Genomic DNA, 17,568 nt, shown 5'->3' with positions numbered 1-17,568 from the left:
CTTCATTTCTTCACTCCTTTGCTTCCTTCCTTCGTCTTCTTCTCTTGTCCTGTCTATACCCGTGTCCATGCCATATCGTGGGCGGGTGCACACCTGCAAAAAAAATTGTGGCGACCTTATGGGCGAGTGCAAGAGGCACTGGCAGGCTACTACATTGGACGAGCTACAGGTGCACAATCCCACATCGCCTGGGTGTGAAAAGGGGAAGTGCTATATATGTTGGATTTGTACACTCCAAATGGTATGAGGCCTTTTGGGGTGAAACCCAAGAGCAAAACCGTGCGGGTTCTGGCCCAAAGCGGACAATATTATACTATGCGGTGGAGTGGATCATTACAAATGGTATCAAAGCCTGACCCAGCCGGAAGTGTGGTTAACCAGGACGTTGGTCCCCTAAGAAGGGGGGGTGATTGTGACGACCTTGTGGGCAGGTGTGCCGTGAGCGGGTGCAAGAGGCACTGACAAGCTACCACACTGGGTAAGTTACAGGTGCACAATCCCACATTGCTTGGGTGTGGAAAAGAAAAGTGCTATATATGTAGGATTTATACACTCCAATTGGTATTGAGGCCTTTTGGGATAAAATTCAAGAGTAAAACCATGCTAGCTCGGGTCCAAAACGGACAATATCATATCATGTGGTGGAGTGGGTTGTTACAAATGGTATTAGAGTCTGACACAGCCGGAAGTGTGGCCAACGAGGACGCTGGGCCCTTCGGGAGGGTGTTGTGATTGTGGTGACCTTGTAGGCGGGTGTGCCATGGACGAGTGCAAGAGGTACTGGCAAGCTGCCACACTGGGCGAGCTACAGGTGTGAAAAAGGGAAGTGCTATATATGTAGGATTTGTATACTCAATTGGTATGAGGTTTTTTGGGGTTAAACTTAAGAGCAAAATCGTGCGGGCTCGGGCCCAAAGCGAACAATATCATACCATATGGTGGAGTGGGTCGTTACCGGTAATGTATCCCCGAGTTCATTACACCTACCAATTAATGTTCCTACATTTCATGTGGTTATCCCATTTCTTTGTCTTGCGATTATAAGATTTCTTATTTAAATGAGAATTCATCAAAGAGATTCGATATAGATTTTACAACCGGCTATCTGCCTGACACCAACCTGCCTCTGTTGACATCCGGCTGTTGGTACGGGCAATGGGAGAGTCATTTAGCCTAAGTTTATGTTTCCTTCTTAGCAATAAAGTACACCAGTTATCGAAATCAAAATTAATGCAATATATCAGATTCACACACAAATCATGAATCAAGGGACTAGAGATGTAACTGCTACTCAACCCTTGGTAAACAAACAATATATACAGCAAAGAACAGCAACAAAAACAAATATAAGCAATACATTCAACTAGATAACAGACCAAGAACACAAAATATAAAAATAATCACCAAATCAACAAAGTATAGATATAAGCAAATAGACACAAATAATCAACCGAGTATAAACAATATAAGCAATACATGCAAATTCGAAGAGTGTATTGCAATAAGCTAATCAACAACAGATCAAGAACGGAGAGAGGAGTGTGATAAGTACAATGAATCGTGTACATATGATTGATTCAAGACATCACAGTGTATGCGTTAATTGGAGGAGCTATAGTGCAATGTACAGAATCTACTGCATTTATCAATATATATGTAGATTCAAAGGGAGAGATGTGTATCGGTAGATCAGCAGTGAGAGAATGAGGTTGCCGAAGATCTGGCCAGAAAATTAATGGGGGTGAGTTTGCCGGAGTTAGGGTTTCGACCCACCAAAATCAGGGAGAATAATCGATGTTGTCAGAGTTAGGGTTTCGATCGGCAAGAGCTTTCAACCGGAGTGGGTTCTGATGACGAGATCTTTGGTTGGCAAGAGATTGACGAGGACTTGGACTAGGGGATCGTTTGGTGAGCAAGAAGTTTGACTAGTGACTAGTTTGATTTTTTTGTCCATTAAAAACCCTAGGTTTCACGACGTAGATGAGTGAGAGTATTGTCATAAACTTTTATATGCATCTTTTTTCCTTTGGCAATGTGTTCACAATTGGCTTCACTACGAAAGCAGACAGAAAGAGATGGCAGAGTAAGCGCCTTGTCCATAAGGGGTGGAGCGCCTTTGGAACGGTATAAGTTACGCATCAATTCATGATGCAACTTAAAAAGTCCTTGAAATCAACTATGCATTCTTTCAATTTATTCCTCAATATTTTCTAACTTAACAACTTAAATAATAAAATGAGGAATAGAATAATCATTTAAATTTGAAGTTTCCTTCTACATGATTTAAAAGTTTGTTTCATGCTCAGATCAGATGAGAACAAATAACTCAGTGGCAGACAGATATCCAATTCAGAAAATGTATTAATTTATTAAATATACCTGTTTTGTTGGATGATCTAGAGGATTTTCCTGACCCTCGTTTGGAAAGAAAGTGGTGCTTGCTTTATGAAACTCCTAGGCAATGAAAAAGAGGCTCTATACTCAAAAATGGAACTTTGTAAGTCTTGAGACTTGGAGTTATTCCCCATAGCAGCAGCGGCACTCTATAGATTTAAAATAGGTAGATAATAACCATTATTTGTATCTTTTGTTATTGAATTATGTTAAAAAATGTAAATGCTGTGGAGATTTTGGTCGTAGGAGATTTTGACCCTCATCAGTGGGAGAAGACTGCCTCTTCATCTTTATTTTGTTTTCTTGTAAATTTGCAAAGGGACATCACAGATTGATCTCTGAATTGTTGTGTTGACCGTTTTCATTGTGAAGTCGATGTACAATGATATATGAGAAATCAGAACACTAGTTTTAATAGCAAATGATTGATTTAGTGAAGGCTTGAACAAAATTTAGTGAAGCGGTAAGGAAGAGTGCAAATCTAGAGGGTTTGGGCAGAATCTAGAGACCACTCGAGGAGGAAAAACCAGAAATCATAAGCACTTCCTTTTATGCAGAATCTTGTGGATGATTTGGGTGAAATCTGGGAACTAAATGGGTTTACTAAAGGATGCAACCAAAAAGGTCACCGGCCACATGTTTTGTGGCTTCCTAATTGACAATTTGTGGACAACAAAATGGGGTACATAAATTATTGTCATTTCTACGAGATGATTTATATTTCGCCTTCAAGGGAAATAATTTCTTTGAACTATTAGAATGGTAGTTGGGAAAAGAATGTATTGACCAATCGAAGGAAGAGAAATGCCAATGCAATTTTATTGCAGATTTTGATGTTTGAGATAGTGGTCCTTGTGACGAAGAGCTGCTTTTATGTGGCAGGGGGGAGTGCCATTGACTGTTAGTGTTGATGAGGAGGTGGGTTGGCGTCCTCTTAAGAATGATAATTTATCCTTGAGGACAAGTTTCCTGATGGAGGAAGTAGGCACATGCTACAGAAACCAGTTATTAGAAGTTCTATCCGTATAAGATTAGAATTTATTAGTAATTTCTTGTGGATAAGTAGTGCTTTGGCTGTTGTTATTGTGGTTAGTTTTTATATAATGGGGTTGGTATCTTCTACTTTCCAGCAGTTGTATTCGTGTGTATTTAAATCCTTGTGATCAGTAGAAGAATTAAGTAGAGTATTCCAATTGTGAAGAATTGGAGGACAGCCCTCCTCAAAGCAAACCAAATTTTGTGGATTAGTAGTGCATTAGTTGTTATTTAATGCGGTTGGGGTCTAAGTTTCCAGCAGTAATATTTGCAAGTTCTACGAGTCCTAATGATTAATGGAACAGTTAAGGAGAGTCTTAAGCCTAATCTTCTTCTAATTGCAAAGAATTGGTAGAGGCCAGTTCCCCTTGATGTTGAAGCTAGCCAGATTAGGAGGTCGTTTATTAGTCAAAACTATCTTAACTTGTTTGCAGCAAGTGATTTGCTGTATATTCTGATGAGCAGCTCTGGGTTTCTTCTTTCCAGCTTACTCAGTGGGGGAAGAGTCATGGACAACTCTCCTGAAGTATTCTAGTGGTTTCAAACACGAAAATTCTGCTGATTTGCATTTGCACTTTCTTGTACTATTTTGATGCCAGCTGAAGAAGTCGCTTGAATCATAACTAACAAACTATATTGATGGTCGAAAGACTATCTTAAAAAAAAAAATTTTTTTTTTTCTTCGTAGCCAAGTTAATTATAGCAAATTGAGTTTTGGATTCTGCAATTTGAAATAGTTGGTTTAAACAAGCTTTGTTCAAGTGCTGGCAGGCCATCTTTCCAAGCTTTGGTGAGCGATATTTGTCTTCTGTTCTGTTCCAGTCAATCCGAGAAGAGTGTGAAAAAATGCAACCGGAGCCATAGAGATCTTCTTTTTGGTGAAGTCACCGATTTGCAAAAGATACCTTTATTATTATTGTTGTTGTTGTTGTTGTTGTTTTCTGTATCACCCACCTAGCTTATACAATACATAAGTTGGACAAACAATCTATTCCTAATTTCCGATGATTGCTCACTCCTCAAATGATTACCTTATTTGTGAAAACATGCAAAAATAGTTAGATGTTTGTGCGCTTCCTCAGGTATGATGGAATAATGGTATTTGTACTTGCCAAAAACATAAAAAATATTATCGGATATAGTTGGTTTAAACTTTATTAGACTACTACAAGATGCAGCCTTAATAAAGACAAAATGGTGTATATGTGGCTTTGATGTGGAACATCCCTAGGTTTATATGTTCCATCTTTTTTATATTATTGTTGTGAAAAGAGAGCGCCTTCTGACATGATTATCACGTGCAATTGTATAAAGTTTTGTAAATAATTGAATAAGTTCGCTCTATTTCCATTTTTTTTTTTTTTTTAACTTCTCTATTCCTGTTTACAGAACTCCGATTTCAGCGTTTATTCTCCCCTCTATTTCTCCTTATTTTTTAATGGATAAAAACCATCACCCAAATTAGGTTTGGCAAGTTTGGACCGGGTCAAATATGAGCCAGATCAGCCGTTTGAACTGTTTTTCTTTGTTATAGAAAAAAAAAAATAATAAAAATAAAAATAAAAACCGTCCTTTATTTGGAGTAAATCAAGTAGGCAAGGCCACCTGTTTATAAGGATCCAACACGTCCGTTTACAAAGGGTCCTACCCTTCTACAAAGATCCAATTTGGATTTTGGATCTTTAAATTCACTCTCCCCCATCTCTCCTCTACAATACTACAAGGCAAAATAAATATTTGTCAGATCCAGGTTCAGGTTTATCAAACAGGATTCGACCCAAAAAGACAAACTAATTTTATGAGCCCCAAAACCTATTGATTTACTACAACTAAACCCATTAGTATCGTGTAATGGACTCGATCCGTGGACAAATTAGAGAATTAGAAAAGTCAACTAAACAAGCATACACACCCACTTGGTACCTTTAAGGCTAGAAACAGAAAATATTTGATGATCTTGAGATAGCATTAGAACCAAATAGTGCCCTTGGCCGAGGCGACGCTCATTTTTATTTTTGGTTGTTCTCTTTTGTTCGGACTTTAAATCAAGTGATTTTTGAATTTATATTCGTTAATTTTTTGTTGTCCATTCAATGGTGTGCTCGGTAGCACCCATAACTTTTTCAGAAATTATCGTTTTGCCTTTAGGGCTAAAATTGTCCGTTTTTAAAACGTCGCTTCCGCATTTTGTTTTCTTTTAAGTTCTGTGGCTTCATAGGAAGCCATGTTTGTGTCGTAGGGATAACGTATCTCTTGAAACTTTATTTGCATGTAAAATGACCATTTTTACCCTTTTTGTTTCCGCATTTGTTTTTTTTGAGTTCCGTGACTTTATAAGAAGTCATGTTTGTGTCTTAAGGATACCGAATATCTCTATAGACCTTGTTTAGTTTCCGCTTCCGCATTCCGGATTCATTATTGGGTTAACTTTCAGATCACATTGACATATCCAGATTTATGAAAATTCAGAACATTCTCTTACTATCTATAGATACTACCCGACTCATATATGAGCCATAAGCCGGATAAGGGGGCTAAGTATAGAAACTTTTTACGGAAATGGTTGAGGCAAATTGTGGGGACAGACATTATAATCAAATCATACGGAATAAATATCAGCGTGGAGAGAAATTGGAGTAATGTAACATTTTTCATGGAAAATAAAATTGGAGAAACGGGGAACATTTTTTTTGTTGGTAATCCAAAATTGGATAGAATAAGCTTAGGATGAGATAAAAAAAACATACTACATATAGTATAGGGAGTTGGAGCAATGCATACACACCACATGTACGGTCGAAGAGCAATGCATACACTGTATACACACCATTCACTACATGTACCCTTATTTTTTTTAACTTTTCATTTCTTAGCTTACACAACCACAAAACAGAAATGTCACCACAAACCCAAATTTGGTGACAACACCGCTAAACATGCATATAGTGTATATATGGGCCTAAATTTCAGTGCAGAGATGAATCAGCTGCAGGATTGTATCAACCAAAAGTGCCGCATCTTGTTGGGGATTGTGATTGCACACACCATTTCCATGGAATTTGGAGAAGAAGCGAGACCCTCCTCACGAGCCAGTGATGAGCCCCAATTCGAAGAGAGAGGGAGATCGCAGACGTAGAGAGGCGCGCAAAAAGAAAGCATGGGTTTAGAGCATCACACAGAGACCGGTGAAATATGGGGTACCCATATTCAAACATTTTTGACCCGCAAATTAATAGGTTTGTTTTTTTTCCAACCCATTTTTGACCCTTAATGAAAATAAATGAGCCACGAGGCAGGTTTGGACAGGTTGTGGTTAAAATTTGCCACCCCTAATACATCAGCAGCTACAAAAGCATCCACAGGTAAGAGTTTTGAATACAAACTGGGATCTCAAAGTTAAATGTTTCGCTATTCTTTTTACTCATAAGAGCCCACATTGTTAAATGGTGAGCAACACCATTAGCCTCGCGACAAATATGCTCTCCAAAAGCACAGGAGCTGGACTCTGATAGTTTACTTCTCTAACCACAATTTCTACACCTTCAAAAATAATATCAAATCCCCATTCTATAGCTGTGGAAATAGCCATTCTCAAGGCCAGAGCTTCTGCTATAGAAGGTTCTTTCACTGACAGGAAGAAAAAGAGAGCAGTTTTCAATACAACTCCAGAATCATCTCTGATTACCATAGCACCATCAGCCTCAAAAGAAGCACTAAAAGAAGCATCAACATTAATCTAGAAGAAGACTAAACAAAAGGCATGTTAGACTGCATAGATATTTCAGCAAAGTCCCAAAACCAGGACTCAGCAATAGATATAATACCCTTTTCATTCCACCATTGACCTCGAAAGATCCATGCCTTTCTAGTTTTCCATAACTGCCAACATGTAGAGGTTGCCATTCCCTTCGAAATCCAATAAAATGTGGAAATTTCAATACAACTCTAGGATAAAATGAACCCGGACAAGCTTCTCCTGCTCACATCTCTGAAGCTGTAGTTTTTTCTAATTCTAATATTTTGGGTACACAATTCAGGAAAAAATGCACCCCATTTCAAATGTTTGACAGCAAATTATTTTCTTCGCAATACACTAACTGCAGGACAGGAACTTTCAGCTAGGAACAACATTACCCCCAAAAAAGGCTATCAACACAAGATTTAATTAATCAGAGTTGGCTTAAAATTACATGTAAACTAATTCCTTAAGGGCCATCCGATATTTAGAAAGGATAAAAGCAGATACATGAAATTTAGTTTATACAAAATTTTGAGTGCATATTGGAATCAGTTTTGCTTAATAAGGTAACCGTTAAAACGTGAACTCTATGTTGGGAAATGACCTCTATAGAAACTTGAGCTTCCATGCCCTGTTTGTGCCAAGAGAAATCAGACCAGTGCTGAAATGTGCAAAAAGTAAACCAGACCTATTCAGTAAAAGTAATCGGCTCAATAATTTATATCAAGGCCATCTAATTCAGAGTTAAAAGATGAAACTAGTAATGGTCATCCTCCATGTAAAGTTTATAAGTTACTTTTCCTTGCCCATGCCTTTGTTCTTTTACCAATAAAATAGGGTCGAACAAAATTCCCTCATTACAAAACAATGTCAATCAATCAATTGGTAACTAAATTTGCTAGTGAGAGAAACAAGGTAGAATAGAGCTTATAGTTCTTCATGTATTCGGGCCTCCAGATTCACTGCAGGTCAGAATGTCTTTCATCAATTTTGTAAATAAAATTATGAAAAAGAGAAGTAACAGAAAGCTGAAGATTATGATACTACTGTGTAATTCTAATCTTTGACGGAGAGAGAAGCCTCCAATCTTCCAACAAGGTGTGGTAATGTCTTAATGCTGTCTTGGATTGATTGGTCAACACATGACTCCAGATCCTTCATGGCATCGGTTCTGGTATGTTGGAGCTTGGCTCCCTCAAATTTGTCTTGGCAGACCATCAAAGACCTATTCAATCTTTCCTGTATCCATCAGAAGTGATGTTCAAATAAAAACAATACTGATCTACAAATTAAATACAACTGCTATCCAGAAACAGAGTGGTCTAGAGAGGGGGGAAAAAATAAAGAAGAAGAAGAAATAAGATTCAAGAATGGATCTTAAAATAGAATTAAGAGTAGAGGAAAATAAACATCAGAAAATGAATGATATCCTCTTACATTGTTTGTCAACTTTATGCCTAAAACCATCCGCCCCCGCCAAGGCTACTTTCTAACACATAGGCACATAGGAGATAATAAAAATTCAACTCGCTATACCACCACACCAAGCTCTAATTGACCCCATATGGAATCAAAGGTTTATAACTTTAAAATGTATTATAGTAGAAATATATAAAAAGATGAGAAAGGAGATAATTGCATAAAGGCTTGAATAATATGAATTACTCATTCACAGCTCTAGTATTTATAGATAAAATGAGGACATGCTCATATTACAAAAAAGGAAACTAAATCAAATCAAAATCAAATCACAACTTATTCTAAAGCATATTCTATGGCATATTCTATGGCATAGTCAAATCTCTGCTATTATGGTAAGTCATACCATAAATCGTGGTATCATATATGCTAACACTCCCCCTCAAGTTGGTGCGTGGATATCTGAAATGCCTAACTTGGACAATGTATTCTCAAACACAATCTTGCTGACGCCGTTTGTAAGAATCTCTGCAAGCTGTTGAGAGCTTGTGACAAATGGAATGCAAATTTGGCCAGAGATGATCTTCTCTCGAATGAAGTGACGGTCAACATATCAAAAATATCTCCTCAGACCATAAACAACCAATCATATCTCCTCAAACCGTAAAGAATCAACAATGTCTTCTCAGACCATTTCTTTTCATACACATATTTAAAACGTGTAGATGAAAGAATCAACAATGTCTCCTCAGACCATTTCCCTTCATACACATATTTAAAACATGTAAATGGAAGAATCAATAATGTCTCCTCAGACCATTCCCCTTCATACATATGTTTAAACAATGTAGATGAAAGAAACAACTATGTCTCCTCAGACCATAAAAAAGAAACAACTTTGTCTCCTCAGACCATTTCTGAATGCCAAACCCACAACACCCACATTGAGGTCGGACCGTCCTGCCTACCCGACACCTCATGGATGGCCATTAGACCATTCCCGAATGGATGGTGCCGAACTCACAATGCTCTCATTGTAGTCGGACTACCGTAACTCTGATACCAAGTAGAAATATATAAAAAGATGAGAAAGGAAATAATTGCGTAAAGGCTTGAATGATATGAATTACTTATTCAAAGCTCTAGTATTTATAAATAAAATGAGCACATGCTCATATTACAAGAAAGGAAACTAAATCAAATCAAAACCAAATCACAACTTATTCTAAAGCATATTCTATGGCATATTCTATAGCATAGTCAAATCTCTGTTATTATGGTAAGTCATACCATAAATCGTGGTATCATATATGCTAACAATTACTAACTTCCTTTAATGCATAAAAGAGATCTTAAAGATAGAGTTTTCCACTCATATGTAGATCAACAAATAGAATCTCTCTCACAGTGAGCCAACATTTAGCTTGAATCTCACATTGAGCCAACATTTAGCTTGAAGGCATAATACTTTTTTTAAGGCCTCTGAAGTCCCCCCAGAACAAACCAAAAAAAAAGTCCACTTTTATATCAATCTAATGCTAGGAAGCACGAACACAGGGCACACATACAAATTGCAATACGACAAGGATACAGTGATATGCCAATTTTTTTAAAAATAGGACCTGGACACGGCAAGGATACGTCAATTAAATAATAATATAATTTTATTAGATATAAAATATTACTTTTTTTTCCTCAATTTCTTCTCAATCCATAACCCTTAAATTAGGCCCACTAGATATTCCATATTAATTTTCAAAAACATAAGGTCCATGTGCCCAAATTACATTAAAATACCAACAAAGAAAGATAATCTGTATATCCAAAAGGTACAGATCTTATCCCCCCCCCCCCCCCCCCCCTTCTCATTTCTCTTCCTGACTCTCCTTAATCTACGGACGTGTCTCTCCTTTTCCATTCTCTCTCATCTCCTTTATCTTTATCTCTCTGATCTCTCTCACCTAAGGTCTCCATCTTTCTTATAACTTTATACATCTCTCCATAAACAATTTCCACTTTTTGGAATCTTTAACTCTCTGATCTCTCTCCATGGTCTTTTTCTTTTGTGTATTATATATATTATATAGATATCATCATCTTCTCTCTATTAAAAAGGAAAGAAAAAATAAAGTTCCAAACCATGGACGACCATGTCTTCAGGCGAGTCCTGACATGTCCTCCATCGTGTCTATCCCATATTTTCAACAAATAAATAAATAAATAGGACACATCTTCAAGGTGTCGGACACGTGTTTGACCTCGGACACGCGTGTCTATATGTCCGACAAAGATACGTTACACCATACAAGCGTGTCGGTGCTTTAGAGGCGATACATATCAAGAAAGTTTGAGATAGCTCTGGTTTTAATTTATCTTTTTATGATGATTACTGATTTTCTGGTTTCCAATTGGTCCTAGATCTCTATAAATACACCCCTCCACCCAAAAAAGGGAAGACATTTTTTAGCTCATTTCATCATTCTGAACCGGCCTTGAGTACCCAAATAGCCTCCAAACCTCCCCAACTCCAATCCAATCTTTCTAAACCCCAGAACCAATCTTCTCCTCTTCCAAAATCAGTTTATGATCCTCCATTGAAGACCAAAGGAGAAAAAGAGGATCCCTCTTTTGAAGAAGGAGCGTCCAATACTTGAAGGTCCTGGTTGAAATAAGCAGATCCAGCCAAAGGAAGGCTCTTCTTCTGATTTTTATTTTGCCAATCTCTCCGCAGTAGGCTGGAATGTCGTGTGTCACAATAGCAGAATCGTGAGGAACCTCAGCACGTGTCGAAACAGAGAGAGGGGTGAGCACCTCCCTTTAGCCAACCAATATTTAAACCTCATAACCCCATAGAGTTTTTACTTATCAAAAAAAAAAAAAAAACCCCCATAGAGTTTTTACGTCAAAAATGTTTTTTGTGTGTGGATTCATTCATTAATAATCTGATTTGTCTGGTAAAACATCATAATTAGACAATTTAGCATGTTAAAAAAATTCATTAAATAAAAGGAAAACTTTGCAGAAAAATTGTTAAAATTAATGTAGACTTAATCATAGGTTAAAATCATGATTTTAATAAACTTGGTAGAATTTCCAGCATGTTTTAGGTTAATTTCATTGCTAGAATTATGTAATTTTAGGTCCCATTCACTAGGCTTAGTCTTAGGGCACTGCCGTTATGCTGTCGAAACTTTGACAAAACCCAAAAAAATTCAGTTTTGTGAATTTTTTTTACATCACGTTTTTCAAGGGGTGTTCATGGTGTTTTTAAACAAAATATCAATCTGGAGTTTCATTTTTCTTCCGAAATCTATATAAACTTCTTTTTAAATCATATTTTTGCCGAAAAGCCATCAAAACTGCCAACAATTGTCATAAAACCATGTTTTTCTTATAATTTCCAAAAAAACACTGTTTTAATAAACTTTTCAGCACTTTTTCAACTTGAAAACATCATAGAAATCGTGTTTTCATCACCCCAAAAAGTTATTTCAATTATAGGTTTAATCCGAATTGCAGCTGTGTCGCCGTTTTGCTCTGTTTTAGGTACTTTTTGACCTTTTAGGTTAATCCACTTCTCTCACATTGTAATTAGTCATAATAGGTTCATTTTCATTCTGAAGAATCACAAAATAATAATAATAATAATAATAATAATAATAATTTCATCACGTTCATATGTCCGTATGATAAGTCAAAACTCCGAAAGGACACCGTTTTGACTCAAAAACCTTCTTTTCAAAATTCTTTCAAAGTCAAATCAGTTTTTCTATTCTTTTCAGCACTTTTAAACTTATTTTTTGTTCTAAAGCTTTCCACCCCCCCCCCCCCCCCCCCCCCCCCAAAAAAAAAAAAAAAAGACAAGAATTTTGGCAATGTTACTCTTTAGCATAGTTTTACTCAATCATTAGAAGCATGCTTAGAACACATTCTTAGGCATGTTTGGGCACATTTAGGTTCAAGTCTCATCGTAAAATCATAATAATCATCAAGTCCCCGAGACATTTATTTACGTCGGTACTCTATCGAAATTTCATTAGAACCTTTCAATGCATGATAATGCACCCTTTTCAAAACTTTTGAAATTTTCTTAAATTTTTCCAATGTTCTCACGTCACTTTTACACTGAAATCCTTCTTTTTCAACAATTCTAAGGTATATTTTTCAAAACAAAAATGCCGAATTTGAGATGGGTACCCCTAGGTCAAAACATGTCTTTTTTCGAACAAAGGATACGTAAGCAGCCTAAGGTCACCCTTGGGTTCGATTCCATTAATAAAACATCTGGCTTAGGTTAGCATAAATTACATATACATCCTTTACATTAAACAATCTAGGTCAATCTTGAGTAGTTTAATTGATGCTATTGCTCTGTCAAGTTGTAAGATAAATCAGTCACATGCATTGAGTCTAACAGACTCGAGTTTGGGTCTTCACAATAGGTCTAATCTCATATCAAATAAGGCTAATGCAACAAAGAATCTCATAAGGTTCTGCATGCACTAACACACACATACAACCATGCATAAGTATGGATACATGGGGTGCCTAACATCTTCCCATGTATAATCAAACCTCTGAATCCATTCATCTAGTTCTTTAAACCATATAGATGTTGTCGCATAGGACCATTGCATTTAACTCATAACCACATACCTTAGGTGACCTAGCACACCAAAACTCAACATTAGGTGGCGAATCCATTCATTATGTTCCATTTACATTTTTTGTTTTGATAAGTGCGTTCCATTTACATTTTGTCGCATTTAAAGTCTTACTTCCCTAATAGCATCTTCATTCGCATAATCTACAGCAGCATTCTCCATACGAGGATGTTGCAAGGAAAATTAGGGCGCGACAACGTATTAGTGAGTTTTGCGCTATGCGGAAGCGAACTAGTTGGTTTTTGTTACATGTGTAGACCTAGAGGAGGTGAATACATCCATGATCCATCATTTCTTATAAATTTTTAGATTGATTCTAAATTACTAGCCTAATTAATCTAATTAATCAAATTATTCCATGCAAGCATAAACAAGCATACAAGTGAACAAGAACAAAGAGAAGGAAGACAAAAAAAAATAAAAATTATATAGAAAACCCATCAATAAAACACAACAGGACAAGCAAGCCAAACCACTATGCTGAAGAAACTACAACCGAAATTATGCTACAGACGTATGCCTGGAACAACTTGCCAAGTCCTAGTTGCTAATTGCTTCAATCCAAAGCCTAAAACTTTTATGCTAGTTGATATTCCATCAACGCTCTAGTTTACCAAATGATCCGCCTTCTTCACAATGATTGTATGTCCCACGCTCCTTTGATCTCAAAGTATAAGTTGTTGGATCGTTGATCAAACACCAAAGATGAACTCCATGAAGTTCCAAATCATGCACTGGAATGATAGCTTTTGACGAATGCTTAGCTATATGAATGATGAAAGCATAAATCTAAGATTTTGCAAAAGGATAAAGCCTCTATCTTCCTCCATAGATAGATTCTAAGAAAAGCATGGGAGTCTATGTAAAACTCATGAGAACTTGCATAAAAATCATGTTAAAGTTATATGATTACTTCAATCACATTTATAGGTTTCCAGAATGTTTAGGTCTTGTGAGACAAGGTTGAATTTGATTTGGGGTAGGAAACCAACTGAAAACTGCAACTGCTGAAACACGTACATGTACACTCTCTCGAACCACATGTACCACGGCTCAACTCTCCAGGGTCCATGCACCAGTGCTTGTAAATCGTATGTAGAGTTCTGAATAATTCCAATTCCAAACCTTTAAATATGATCCTTTATGTTCCAGTAATGTCATAAATCAACCTGCAGCAATTTAATTTAGCCCAAAACCTAGTTCAACAAAACCTAGTTCAACAGGTAGTCCAATCTACCTGAACATCACTAACCTAAATACCTAGATTCTCCAAGGCCTTTCTTACCTTTCTTAAGTGTCATAAAATATTGAGATTTATCTTGTAGCATGGTCTCCAATTGTCAATCTTCACTAGAATCTTGAAAACCTTGGTAAGTTAACCAACATGGACTTAGATGGATGTTTTGTTCAAACTCCATTATTGCAAAATTGTTACTGGATTTGTCAACATACAATCACATGTCTTTACAATCAGTCAACACAAACACCAAATTTTATCAATATCACCATACTTATAATGTGATATAGACCAATACTTGAAACCATATAGAAAACATTCTTAACGAACCACCATATATAAATCTGGGTTTTATGACTTTAACACTGTTTTTAATACATTTCAATGGTTTCAACTTTGGCCCTCGTGCTACCATTTTTTATACATCCTATGATCATTTTTCTCTAAGATATTAACCCACCGACTTGGCCCAACTACAAAACTTAAATGATTTTGAAGGGGGTAAAAAATTCTAGAAAGGACAGTAGGAAACCCATTCAACTGACATGAATATATCTATACAACAATGAGAAGACTCCAATATTATCAAACCAAGTTGGTACACTTGAACTTGACCATAGAGAAGCACCCTACATGTCAAAATGCGATTTAACACACTTACATTTGAGGAAAGAAAGACATATGAACCCAAAAAATATATTTGTCAAAAAAAAGAGTCTATGACGGCATCAGCAAAATGCCAAAATCTTTTACTCCTGCTCAGTTGACTCATAAATAATCTTGCTCCTGCTCAGTTTAACACATTAACTACTTATAGATAAATAAAAAAAAAATGCGGTAAGCATTCCAATTCATGTAGAATAACAAAAGTGGTGAGTGGATTATCAAATATGAGAATCAAAATCTAAATACCACATGATAAGAATGATTGTTATAACGATAGTGGATTTCATTTTCAAGTTCCAACCAAAATGATAAAGAGATAGCAACTTTACTTGGAATTTGGCCATCTCATTTTCAACCAAATTCTGAGCATTCATAACTGGAGCACTGCAGTTTTCCACGCAGTTGCCAATCTCTTCTTGCCGCCTTCTCCTGTCGAAGCACTCGTAGGCGCATTTAAAGTACGCTTGCTGCAACCGTTATTCAAACAATCCATTACAAGGGGAGCACACACATACATAGATTCATAGATATAGATAGAGAAACCTGAAGAGTGAAATTGACATGGTCTTGGACGCCTGAGAGTTGGGATTGAGCGATAGAGTTCACTTCATTTAGTTTTTGCCTCAATCTCTCCGTCACAATTCGCTCCTCAGCTGCTGCTATGTGATCCATCGCTCTATCCCTTTTCAGGCTTTTCTCCGTCTGTGCAGTGAATTAGGGTTTTATTAGGGTTTTGCGTGAGCTTCCTCTTTATGATTGTGGGCTGAGATGGTATATAAAAAACAAAGAAAAACGTGACTCTGTTTATTACTACTATTAACCAGATTTATTAAAAGATTTAAGCCTAATTGCACTAAACTTCCTTTTAAAAAATACCCCTTAACTCTTTCCTTTTCAACAAACTCCTTCAATTTACAAACAAATTACTCCTTTTTGCCCCACTTTTGCCGGTACTAAAACTGCAGTTAAAAGATTGTGTAAAATTACATAAATACCCATAAATAAGGAAACAGAATTTGAAAAAAAAAAAAACAAAACAAAACAAAAAAGTATTTATTGAATACATTCAACTGACCCTTATACCCAAATCCTGCATCAACTTTGATACTACCGACCATACTTTTGATGGTTGGACCCAAGGGCGGGGTCAGGATTTGAATTCAGGGGTACAGTGAATCTTTTTTTCTTTAAATAAGAAAAAGAAGAAGAAAAAGGGAAAGAAAAATGAATTTTTAAGGAAACAAATTAAAACATGATTAAATAAGGAAAATTTAAAAAGGTAATTAAAAAAATTTAAAGAGTAAAAGATAAAAAATAGAAAAAGTTTTTAAAAATTTTGGAACTAATAATTTTAGAGGGGGCATAATATACAAATTTCTATATATATATATATATATATATATATATATATATATATATGTATGTAAAAAAATAATAATAATAAAAACCATATATATGCATAGGGCGGGGCCAGAGCAGGGGCATGTGCCCCTGGGCACAAGCTGGCTCCGCCCTTGGTTAGACCAGTAAGCTTTAGTAGGGAGGGCAATGGGGCATGATCTCATTCCCCATGTTTAATTTGTTCATCTCGATAATCGCTCCAAAATCCATCAAGTTTTTCAAAGTGGCCCCCATTCCCGTCTCCATTTACATAATTGATTCCCCAAAATTGCCTCAAATGGGGCGGCCCCCCACCAGGGTGGGAATTTTTGTCTTGGCTTTTATTTTTTTACAAGACTTAGGTCATGAAACAAAATGAGAATTGAGGTTTCCTCCCGTGTATATATATACTTAACATATTTTAATAATCCATCATAGTGTGTAAGGGTAATTAAAAAAAAAAAATTATAGTATATTCAGGACGGGGTGGGACAACCCTCCCTCGGAACCGCCTCAAAACCTGTGGGGTTTTTTAAAACAGCCCCCATCCCCGCTCCATTTACATAATCGGTTCTCCAAAATCGTGCTAAACGGGACGGGGTGGGGCGAGTGTAATACATTTAATTTTTAGAGCATTAAATTTATTATTTTAAGTTCATTTTAATTATGTTATTTGGCTAATTATTCTTATTAAATGATTAAGTGGCTATATGATTAAATTGGATAATTAGATTATTTTAAATTATTTAATGTGCTTTACTTGTCATTATTTGTTTATGTGCAATTTGTTTGTTTAATTAATTGGTTTATTTTATTTTAATTAATCACGGTTTGGGCTTGGAGTTATTTGACCCAAATGAATGGGTTAGGCTAATTCGAGAAGGCCTAGATAAGTTATATGGAATTATGGCACATGGGAAGGTGTATGTATTAATATATATATGTGTGTATGTGCGCGCGCGCGCGCGCATATATCATGTGGATATTGATTTGGTAAAATAATACGTTTGAGGATATATTATTATTATTATTAT

The 17,568-nt window shown here is 36.3% G+C and overlaps 2 protein-coding genes across 5 annotated transcripts in view; one reads left to right on the top strand and one right to left on the bottom strand.

Moving 5' to 3' along the window:
• The window catches only part of LOC132275479 (cysteine synthase, chloroplastic/chromoplastic-like), a 32,988-nt gene extending 28,394 nt beyond the window's left edge, over positions 1 to 4,594 (top strand). For 2 of the 3 annotated variants that reach the window (XM_059776994.1, XM_059776992.1), the window contains one exon: positions 4,192 to 4,594. In XM_059776994.1, the coding sequence (XP_059632977.1) occupies positions 4,192 to 4,293 (102 nt within the window). In that variant the 3' untranslated portion in view covers positions 4,294 to 4,594. The remainder of the gene's footprint in view (positions 1 to 4,191) is intronic. The other variant, XM_059776993.1, reaches the window with a different exon arrangement.
• Positions 4,595 to 7,864: 3,270 nt separating this feature from the next.
• Positions 7,865 to 15,933, bottom strand: LOC132275478 (uncharacterized). 2 transcript variants are annotated; one of them, XM_059776991.1, is made up of 4 exons: positions 15,698 to 15,933; positions 15,484 to 15,621; positions 8,216 to 8,407; positions 7,865 to 8,130 (listed from the first exon to the last, which is right to left on the bottom strand). In XM_059776991.1, the coding sequence occupies exons 1-3, from the start codon at positions 15,824 to 15,826 to the stop codon at positions 8,225 to 8,227; spliced, it is 450 nt and encodes a 149-aa protein (XP_059632974.1). In that variant the 5' UTR covers positions 15,827 to 15,933; the 3' UTR covers positions 7,865 to 8,130; positions 8,216 to 8,224. The 2 variants fall into 2 exon arrangements, with proteins under 2 accessions (XP_059632974.1, XP_059632973.1); XM_059776990.1 differs by having other exon boundaries at positions 7,865 to 8,407.
• Between the last annotated feature and the right edge of the window lie 1,635 nt (positions 15,934 to 17,568).

This window comes from Cornus florida, unplaced genomic scaffold (genome assembly GCF_030987335.1).
Source record: "Cornus florida cultivar Cherokee Brave unplaced genomic scaffold, ASM3098733v1 CherokeeBrave_3.0.0_Hap2_Chr09, whole genome shotgun sequence".
In the NCBI taxonomy this organism is placed as follows: Eukaryota; Viridiplantae; Streptophyta; class Magnoliopsida; order Cornales; family Cornaceae; genus Cornus; species Cornus florida.
Note: the sequence above shows the minus strand (reverse complement) of the source record. Positions and strands in the feature narration are given on the sequence as shown.